The 9,803-nt window shown below is 31.6% G+C and overlaps 3 protein-coding genes across 3 annotated transcripts; 1 reads left to right on the top strand and 2 right to left on the bottom strand.

Moving 5' to 3' along the window:
* Nucleotides 1-35: 35 nt before the first annotated feature.
* On the bottom strand, nt 36-6,582 carry LOC124492147 (uncharacterized). The gene is made up of 12 exons (XM_075734792.1): nt 6,451-6,582; nt 6,325-6,378; nt 4,988-5,761; nt 4,483-4,674; nt 4,344-4,409; nt 4,171-4,281; nt 3,942-4,112; nt 3,731-3,874; nt 1,002-1,056; nt 643-936; nt 367-590; nt 36-304 (listed from the first exon to the last, which is right to left on the bottom strand). The coding sequence occupies exons 2-12, from the start codon at nt 6,340-6,342 to the stop codon at nt 140-142; spliced, it is 2,214 nt and encodes a 737-aa protein (XP_075590907.1). The 5' UTR covers nt 6,343-6,378; nt 6,451-6,582; the 3' UTR covers nt 36-139.
* Nucleotides 1,334-2,769, bottom strand: Rnmt (RNA guanine-7 methyltransferase). The gene is made up of 2 exons (XM_047054943.2): nt 2,416-2,769; nt 1,334-2,351 (listed from the first exon to the last, which is right to left on the bottom strand). Exons 1-2 carry the CDS (start codon nt 2,708-2,710, stop codon nt 1,459-1,461), a joined length of 1,188 nt encoding a protein of 395 aa, XP_046910899.2. The 5' UTR covers nt 2,711-2,769; the 3' UTR covers nt 1,334-1,458.
* On the top strand, nt 2,790-3,496 carry mRpS10 (mitochondrial ribosomal protein S10). The gene is made up of 2 exons (XM_047054951.2): nt 2,790-3,127; nt 3,195-3,496. Exons 1-2 carry the CDS (start codon nt 2,853-2,855, stop codon nt 3,442-3,444), a joined length of 525 nt encoding a protein of 174 aa, XP_046910907.1. The 5' UTR covers nt 2,790-2,852; the 3' UTR covers nt 3,445-3,496.
* Nucleotides 6,583-9,803: the final 3,221 nt, after the last annotated feature.

Genomic DNA, 9,803 nt, shown 5'->3' on the forward strand with positions numbered 1-9,803 from the left:
AATCCTTAATTGTATCGAAAGAATAAAAGCTCTTATTGAAATTTTAAAAAAAAAGTTTTTTATTTAAAAAATCATCATTTTTTTAAATTATGGATGTTAAATTTTATTTATTATTTTGGTGTTATTTGTCATCATCTGTTTAGCCTTCTAATTGTCCCAATTCTTTAGCCTTTGCTTTCTCTAATTTGGCAATTTTAGCCCGCGATTTGGCCGACATAACACCACCACCCCAATGTTTACGAATCTCATCAAAACGATCATTGAAATTGGTTCGAATAACATCCACCAAATTTGTCAATGCAATCTACATTGAAATATGTAAAATTAGTAAGTTTTTTGAAACATAAAGAAACGAATTAAACGTACCTTATCTTCAGGATTTACCTGTGTCAATGCTAATGCGGCACAGGATTTTAATCGTGCAACTTGTCCCAAACGAGATCTGCCACCTCGAACAATACAATATGGAATGCCCATTTTACGGCATAAGCTTGGTAGATGAAGCACGACTTCGATTGGATCACAATCTGCCGAAATGCAAACCAATTGAGCTGTTTTCTTTTCAATCGCCGTAGTTACAGCATTGGCGCCTAATGAATTGTTTTTAATAAATTGCACTAATAGGATAAAGTGAATACATACCAACTTTGACGACTGGTGGGCGTTTGGTTGGTGCTACTTCTTTTCCTTCGGCTTTTGATTTAGCTTTTTGACGCAAACGTTCTAATTTTGCTTGTTTAGTTTCCGGTCGATATTTATCCAACAAACGGAACAATTGAGTAGCAGTTTGTCGATCCAAAAGATTACCACGAAATTGGTTGATACTTGGTGGAACCTTGAGTCGTTGATAAAGAACGGCACGACGACGTTGAATACGGACATATTTTGGCCATTTAAAAAATCTGGTCAAATCACGCTTCGGTTGAATGTTTCCACCTGTCCAAAACAGATAAAAAAATAATTTAATCACTTGAAGTGCAAAGATGAAAATTCTAACAAACCAATGGAGAAATTTTTCGGTCGTTTCTGAATCAATGGATCGACAACTTTTTTCTCCTTTTGTATTTTCGATGCTATTGCTGCTGGCAATGGTGCCGTCTTTTTCTTGACAATCTTCTATACAAAATCAAATAATTATATAAAATTTAAATTTTCATAGAAAATTATCATAAATACCTTGACTTTTTTAACCATTTTGAATTAAAATTCTTGATGAAACAGAATGAAAACGAAAAAAATCAAACAAACACACGACAACACAACGTGTAGGAAAAGGAAACTTAATTTTAGTGTGCATGAGTGAGTTAAACAAACGCTAACACCATCTATCGGATGATTTTTAAAATTTCCGAATTTATTTTTATGTTAACTGATTTTAAAATTAAACAAAAAAAAATTTAGATTCGATTTAGGAATTATTAATGAAAAATGTCGTTACAAAATGTATGTCTCTGGGAATCAAAAAACTTTACGAAATGAAAATACCAAATACAATGTTACAGCTTCCCATTCGGATTTGGATAAGGTGCCGATCGTATTGATCGATTGGCCGGATGAATTCTGTAGATATTCACGAATATGTCGATAATCTTCTGGTTTGCCCATTGGACGTTCACGATCTTTGGGTGGATATTTTTCCAGTGCTTCCATAAAGTTCAACAATCGTGAATTATCATCACCTTCACGATTTTCTTCGTAAAATTCATCGAATCTTTTTTTGAATATCAATTTAAGCCCATAACTTTCACAGATTTCTTCCATGATTGGAAAGTAGACTAAAAATTCTGGACAATCAACCACTTCTTCAAGATGAAAATCATATTTAGCTCCAAATAACGATATACCAGCGGCTGTCATTTCATCATAGGATTTATCAAATTTGATTGAATATACATCATTACCGAATTGATTTGTTCCACATTCTTTCAATCGTCGCATTACTTCGATTGAATCTGGCATTGTACCACAAAAAATGCCACCAATTTTCAAACATTCAGATGCATTGCGTACCATAGTTCGAACCTGATCATATGACTCAAAACAATAATGAAATGAAAACTGACAACTAGTCATATCGAAACGAATATTTGGATCGGATAATTTATCTTTGATCAGTTCACGAGAACAATCGGCATTGATGAATTCGGCTTTAAAGTATTTACGAGAATTACCGTATCGTTCTTTACAATGTTCAATAGAAACACTTGCAATATCTGATCCAATGAAATGTGTGATTTGACTTTTCTCATATTTAGTTAGGTCACCACCTTTACCACAGGCGAGATCATGTACAATGAATTCGGTATCATTTTGATCATCTCGTTCGGATCGTAATAATTTTATAGTATCACCTGTTACACAAAAATCAATGTCCAAATGAATTAAGCTTATATGAGTTAGTTCAACTACACTTACGTATGATTATACTTTTAACCCAATTATTAAAATTTCTCATATAATAGATACGGCTCTTTTTTCGTTCTTGAATATCATTATTATGAATACTATTATAATGATTGGCTACAATCGATGAAATCGATGACGATTGACTGTTTGATGTTTGATTGTCATATTGATTCTGATATCGTATTCGTTCAGAATGATATTGATATTTACGATGTTTATAATGATGTCGATGATTGTCATTTCGATCACCATCATCATCATCATCATTATGATTTCGGTGATAATTTGATGACCGTGAATCCATTTTTTCTAAATTCTAAATGAGTCTGTTGATCAAATTAAGAAATTGGGAGGCATTGGAACTGTTCATAAACACTATGTGAATATGCATTTATAAATGCATGCCTGTGTGTCTGCGAGTTGTTTTTGGATTCTGATCGGCGAAAATGTTTTCAATTTCAAATCATTTCCGACGTTTTGGTTTTATCAATTGGTTATGGAGATCAAATGATCTGTCCATAGTGAAAATTGGACCTGTAACATCTGTTAAAACAATTTCTAGTCAACCTAAAAAACACGATGAATCAGTCGGACTAAATGAAGATATTCTATACAAAAAAATAGAATTAGAAGCTCGATCAGCCGATCGTGGCGTATTGGATAGCTACGAAAAATTTGTATTAATGACTGCAAATTTTTTAGATATTCCAGTATCCCGAACGTATTTATTTTTTATCCTTAATTCTCAAAGCTATAAACTAAATGTAAAATTTTTTTTTAATTCACAGATGGGAGCCATTTCGTTTGATTAAACGTCGTACTTTATTACGGGCTGCTTTTGTTAAGAAAAAATATCGTGTTCAATACGAATTTCGTACATATTTTCGTAGTGTTGAAATTAAATATTTAACCGGATCGACAGCAGAAACATTTTTAGAATACATCCAACGCAATCTACCCGAAGGAACGGCATTGAAAGTGACAAAAGAACGTTTGGAATCGATGCCCGAACATTTGACACCACCTTCAAAAACATAATTTTTTTTAGATATATTTGTATAATTCAAATAAATTGTTTTCCTTGATAAAATATGGTTTTTGTTATTTTATTTTCATAACAATTTATTCATTCGAAAAAACAGACAAGGCCAAAAATTGATTTCATCTGATGTACAATAGTTTGTACGGTAGTATTGAATCACGGCGTTTAAGATGATTTATAGTCCAAAACCTTTTGTTGATAAACTGGATAAGCAACTGGTTCGATGATTTTTTTGACAGTTGGAACTGGAACTGGTCGATCAATATAGACATCCCGAACTACTTCTTTAATGACTGGTACGATTCGTTCAACCGGTACTGGAACTGGTTGTGGAACTTTGACAATCCGTTCGACTGGATATGGTTTTTCAACAGTTCGAATAACTTCATATGGAACTTTGACAATTTTTTCAACAGGAACTGGGATCTTTTTTAGAGAAATTCAAATATCAGATTATATTGAAAAAAGTAAATAGTATTATGGTTTATCATACAGGTTGTGGAACTTTGACAATTCTTTCTACGATTTGTTCGACTGGAACTTCTTTGACGACAACTCGTTCAACTGGATATGGTGCTGGAACAAGTTTTTCGATTGGCTGCGGAACTGGCACAATTCGTTCGACTGGGTAAGGTTGTGGAACTGGAACTTTGACGGTGTATGGCTACAATGTTGGAAATTAAATGAGATTAGTTCAAGATCTGGATAAAATGGATACATACTTGTGGAACACCATATGGAACTTTTCGGATAACATCTCTGACGACGTGGTTTACAACTGGATAAGGTTGTGGTACTGGAACATCTTTAACAACTTGTTGAATGTATGGAGTCTAAATCCAAAATAAAATAAAATGAATGAATTTTTCAAAATGAAAAAAATCGAGAAACCTACTGGTTCGGCAACAGTTTTAACAACTGGAACTGGGTATGGTTGAGGAACTGGAACTTTAACTGGAACCTAAAAAATATTAGAAGAAAAAATGTTTGTTTATCACCGATACTAATGGACAAAAATTTTATTTATAAGTTACCGGTTGTGGAACAGTTTTAACTACCGGAACTGGATATGGTTGAGCGACTGGAACTTGAACGATTTTTTGGCTATAAGTATTGTAGGAATGACCTAAGTATGGCATAGCTCCATGTACACCAAAACCATATGGAGCGGCAATCCCGTATGGAGCTGGTTTGCATGAAGCAACAACCGACAAAGCTACGACCAACTGGGATCAAATGAGGATTAGGAAACAACAAAGTGATTAGCATTCGAAAGAAATTGTATCAGCCAAGCATTATTTTGAATATAAAAATTTTTATTCAGATACACACATGGACACTCAAACAGATTTTAGATAAAAATTTGTTTTTTCTAAACCACACACAATATATATAGCTCATTCATCCAAATGTTGCTTCATACTTGAAAAAAATTGATTTGTCCATTATGATGACATTGTATTAATATTATTGAATTTAAGAGGATTTATATCCGTGAAGTCGAGCACCGTAGCTATGTTCAATCGGTTGTTGATGAACTGGAACTGGTGCAGCGATCTTTTTGATGATCGGAACTTCGTATGGTTGATCGCGAATAATTTTGTTCACTTTTTCTTGTACAACTTCAACATGTTTCAACACTTCTACTGGTTTAGCAATAGGAACGTGAACATGCCGAATATGTTCAACCGGTACTGGAATTTCTTTGACAACTTCGACTGGAACTTTAACTTCTTTGACCACTTCGTATGGTTGATGTACTGGATAAGGTTGATGACGAACAACTTCTTTGATTACTGGAACATGTTTGACAACTTCTTTAATAACTTCGTATGGTTGTGGAATTTTTTTGATTACTTCATATGGTTGTGGAACTTTTTTAATAACTTCATATGGTTGTGGAATTGGAACCGTTACATGAACTGGATATGGTTGTGGGACTGGATATTTTTGAACAACATCACGATAAACTTCTTTGGTTACTGGAACTGGTACTGGTTGTGGAATATGTCGAATGGTTTCTTTCACAACTGGATATGGAGCCGGGACTTTTTTAATAACTGGATATGGTTGAGCGACCGGATATGGAACATGTACTGGATAAGGGGCTGGTACGCTTTTAACGATTGGTTGAATGTATGGTTGTGGATGAACAACTGGTTGGATGACTTTTTGTTCAGTATGATGATGGACAACATGATCTTTCACACCATAACTGTACGATGGATAATGGGATAGGCCACCGTAAATTGAACCAGCAAAGCCATAACCATTTGGTTTAGCATAAGCGGAAACGGACACCAATACAACCAACTTTGTGATGGAATGGGATCGATAATAGAACAAATAAGAAGAGAAAAAGAAAGGAAATTAGCAAAATTTTTTTTTTGGTTAGAATTTAGACACACACTTCATCGCGAACTTCATCAAGACTTATCCAAAAATAACTGGGTTCTATGATCACAGAAAAAATTTACATTTTTTTCATGCTTATTGATTTTTTTTTTGGTCGAGAAGTTCGAGAGATTCAATGCGAAAAAAGTGTGTGCTTTTTCTTTCTAACCAAAACAATCTCCTTTCTGATTTGTTCCCCATAAAACTATTCAATTATAGATCAAAGAAACCCATTCCAAAGTTGGAGTTGTGTATGTTTATGAAGTGTGAGTGATTAGTGACAAGACATTTGAGCCCAAACACTCACACACATCTTCATCAAGAGATTTTTTTGGTCTTGGTCTCAATAATGGATAAGTCTTAATAAAGTTTCGCCATATAATTAATAGTCAATGCATTTTAAAACTATATTCTATGAAATACTGGTATACACATTAAACTATATCGATTAAATCACGAAAAAAAATTCTTGAACAACTTACCAAAGCTTTTATGAACATTATTTATTTGATCTGAATTTGAGGATAGAATTGGCACTGAAAAAATTATGAATAAGAAAAAAAAAATTATTTTAAACACATAAACACTGATTTTATACACACACACACCAATAAATATTTTGAAAAAAACTTCAATGTTTTGCACTACAACGATGATGATGATGATAAGGATGGCAAAATTATATACTGGTCATTCCATTAGTTTTTTTGCGATGCCTTTTTATACATTTCGAATGTGTTGAAATTCCAATTCGAATAATGATGATGGAATTGTTGTTGTGTTTGAAATTTATCATTTCAAAGAGATTTTTTTTATTCGATGAATTGAAAGACGAAAAAGAGATCCAAGTGTTCCAAGACAGTTTCAGAAGTATGTGTGTGGGATGAGTTTTCTCTAAATTCAAAGGAACAAACGCCTTCTTTTGAAACAAGTGTGTGTGCGTATGTATGTTTGAAATAAACTTGGGCGAACACTTTGGATCTGACTCATTGTACCCGTATCAGAGTAATCGAGTACAATAATTTGGATCAATATTAATCGAATTCCAATGATAGATTCAATTTTTTCTGTTTAGTCCATAAAGCATGAAATGACATGTTTTTTAAGCGTCACATATATTCTTTTCATGGTCAAACTAAAAAACATTTGTACAGCATTGACAACTTACAAAGGATAAAAATCCTATCATTAGGATTGTAAGATTGTTCCAAACACGAACACACAATGTATGTTCGATGTCCAAATTTATATACAGCTTTTGTTTTGGATGAATAAGAAGAGAAAGAGTAAGAGAGAGAGAGAGAGAGAGAGAGAGAGAGAGAGATCCTTTGTCACCATTAAATGATGATGATGACCATAAACACATTATGGACCTATGTCCGATGATGGCAAATGAAGATTCCTGGAATGATGATGATGAATAAATTTTTTTCGTCCATGTATTGTTTTGTAATAAACGATTTCTGACAACAACAACAACAATATCAACAGCAACGACGACGATGACGATGATGATGATGATGAAATTGAAATGAAATCAAGAAAAATTTTTTAGAATAGCTGACCAATGATGTTGACTAAAAAAAACGGGAAAAAAAACTTGAAACGAAAGTTGTAAAAGATTCCCATAACTAAATTGAAGGCCATCTTTGTTATTCTAAATCATGATAGATTTCTTTGGTTACGAATCTTTGTTCTTTTTCATTGTTGTAGCAGACACACATTTAGCATACGTAAGTGTGGACACTGAATTATGCAATGTATAATCTAATCTTATCCAAAGCTAGATAATGGACAAGCATTGATCTATTATTTTTTTTTTTTTTTTTGAAATTATATTGTCTTAACTTGTCTTTTAAAAAATCATTGTTTCATAATTTGTTTATTGTATCAGATGAAACTGACAAAAATATTTTAACATAGTTGCTTGGACTTTTTATTTGTATTTGTATTATTTTTTTTTTAACTTTTGCTGAATGGATTCGTAATTTTTTTTTTGAAGAACTTAAAATAAAAAATAAAAAAAAATCATCGAAATAAATCAATGTCAATCAAAATCGATTCCAAGATAATGATCAATTATCATGTCCAATTTTTAAACAAAATTTGCCGAAATTGAAAACAAAAATTTCCTTAAAGCTACATCACGAATGTATTATTTGAGGTGAAAACTAAAAAAAAAAAAAAATGTTCATTGACAAAACATCAACGAAAAAAAAAAATTACTAGAATCGATATCAATCAATTTTGGAAACACATGTCCACTTTTATTTTGAGCTAATCGGATTTAATTGATTTCTAATTCGTTTGATCAAGGATCATTATCATCATCATCATCATTATTGTCATTGAACGCTAGAAATATATCAACATGAACATGCATTTTATATTTGGAAATATGTAGAAATTTTTTATTTTTAAATTGATTGTCCGAAACATATACAACGATGAAAGTTGTTGTGCAAATCGATCAACGTATTGATCAAATTGATATGATGTGATTGGCCATTTGCCAGTTAACTGTTTCACTATTTCTCGATTAAAACAAAAAAAAGAGAACCTAAAAATTAATTTGCTGTTTTTTTGAATTTCTTGTTTTCGTCATTTTATTTTTTGCTATTTTTGTGTTAACCGAAATGAAACATGAATCCATTTCATATTTAATGTCAAGTTTTTATTTTTTCCAAAACATGAAATGGTTCATTTTGAAATGTTTAATGTTTCAAAATCATATGTACACGATTCGTACGATTTCAGCAGACAATCGAACGAAATGTTTTTTCTCGTTTACGGACACGTTATTATTACATTAGATACTTCTAACTATTCAATGTTAATCAATGTGTCTGTCTTTGATTATACTAATGATGATGAGATGACCAAAACGAAAAAAAAATCATTAAAATTCATCCAGTCAAACTTTTATTTTTATGGTATGATTAGCATTGTTTCAGATTAATGAATGAATGAAAACTTTTAACTTTCTTGTTAAGGTTTGTGGGATTTTGATTCATTCAACTATCAAAATTATTTTTTTTTGTTCTTCTCATAGGGTTTCTGGATCATAATTATTGTTAAAATTGGCCATTTCTTTTTTTTCATTATTCATGATTTTTTTTGAATCAAAAATTAATTTCCAATTATGGGTGAAAAAAAATTTCATATAAATAGATACAATGATCATCATTCAGCAATAACAATCACAGGCCCTGTCATTGATAATATGATCGAAGCATTAATTGGCTAATGCAAAAAAATTATGGCCAACTATGGTATTTGGATTTTGAAAAATGGAAGGTACAGCTTTTGAATGGAAAACTTTTTTATATGTAAAAAGAGGGAAAAAAGTCGCCCATTATGATGATTCGACGACAACGATTGTTTCGTTTTTTACATCATTTGAAAATAACAAAAAATGAACATTTTTTTTTGAAAATAGAATGGCCACTTTTTCTCGCCGTTATATTAACCTTGACAGCTAATCAATAATTGTGGTGATAAAAAAAAATTTAAATATCGGTTGATTTGTAAAAAAAATTAAAGCTAAATTCATTCACAGACAAGTGTTCCAAAAAAAAACGAAAAATTTCCATTTCCATTCTAATCACTATTTAAAAATCGTGTACAAAATTTTTCTTCTCACACTCGTTGTTGTTCCACAAGAACAAAAATAAAGTTCCAGTAGTAGGATTCAAAATTCAAGATAGCCATTACATTCATTTATAGAACAGCAGCTTTATATTTATCATTATAAATTGAACGAATAAACAATCGTACATACACAATTGACAAATAGGAAAAAAATAAGAAAACTAAATCATTGAAGGCGTTCTCATGGCCGCCATGATTAACAACTAAACGAAAAATAATAATAAATAAAAATCATTTAGAGTGATGTTTGATTTGTTTTTTTTGGCATGTTTCGAACAACGAAATTATTGTTTTCGTTATTACTTTCAGT

Source organism: Dermatophagoides farinae, chromosome 1 (genome assembly GCF_024713945.1).
Source record: "Dermatophagoides farinae isolate YC_2012a chromosome 1, ASM2471394v1, whole genome shotgun sequence".
NCBI lineage: Eukaryota > Metazoa > Arthropoda > Arachnida > Sarcoptiformes > Pyroglyphidae > Dermatophagoides > Dermatophagoides farinae.

Bases quoted from the DNA above. Each gene is read 5' to 3' on its own strand.
- Rnmt (XM_047054943.2), bottom strand. From the start codon at position 2,710: ATGGATTCACGGTCATCAAATTATCACCGAAATCATAATGATGATGAT. The intron at 2,352-2,415 runs GTAAGTGTAGTT...TTTGTGTAACAG, and splicing joins GGTTAAAAGTATAATCATAC to GTGATACTATAAAATTATTA.
- mRpS10 (XM_047054951.2), top strand. From the start codon at position 2,853: ATGTTTTCAATTTCAAATCATTTCCGACGTTTTGGTTTTATCAATTGG. The intron at 3,128-3,194 runs GTATTTATTTTT...TTTAATTCACAG, and splicing joins GATATTCCAGTATCCCGAAC to ATGGGAGCCATTTCGTTTGA.
- LOC124492147 (XM_075734792.1), bottom strand. The intron at 4,282-4,343 runs GTAGGTTTCTCG...TTTTGGATTTAG, and splicing joins TTAAAACTGTTGCCGAACCA to ACTCCATACATTCAACAAGT. The intron at 591-642 runs GTATGTATTCAC...ACAATTCATTAG, and splicing joins CCCACCAGTCGTCAAAGTTG to GCGCCAATGCTGTAACTACG.